General features: G+C 47.0%; 1 protein-coding gene across 1 annotated transcript in view; it reads right to left on the bottom strand.

Annotated features, from left to right (window-relative positions):
* The window catches only part of LOC119590464, a gene marked incomplete in the record, with an annotated part of 14,502 nt that overhangs the window by 7,188 nt on the left and 7,065 nt on the right, over window positions 1–249 (bottom strand). Inside the window, 1 exon segment of the mRNA XM_037939121.1 lies at window positions 11–169. Within this exon segment, the coding sequence (XP_037795049.1) occupies window positions 11–169 (159 nt within the window).

Genomic DNA, 249 nt, shown 5'->3' with positions numbered 1-249 from the left:
TCAGACTTACACGTAACATCCTTAAAAAAAGTGACATGATCTTGGCTTGCGTAGAGCGAGAGGGCGCCGGCGGGGTCAAAGGTCATGCTGCAGGTCACATTGCGTTCTTGCAAGGTCACACTCACGCCAACGCATCTCAAGTTGGAGATACAGTGGGACTTGCACTGACCTGTGAGAGAAAGTTACAGAAAGGGTTATTGAAGTTATGGCTATGGGTTGTAACTAAGCATAGTTGAAGGTTATTGAACG

The sequence above is a fragment of the Penaeus monodon genome, chromosome 27 (assembly GCF_015228065.2).
Source record: "Penaeus monodon isolate SGIC_2016 chromosome 27, NSTDA_Pmon_1, whole genome shotgun sequence".
NCBI lineage: Eukaryota > Metazoa > Arthropoda > Malacostraca > Decapoda > Penaeidae > Penaeus > Penaeus monodon.
The sequence above is the reverse complement of the archived record's forward strand: the minus strand, read 5'-3'. Positions and strand labels throughout refer to the sequence as shown.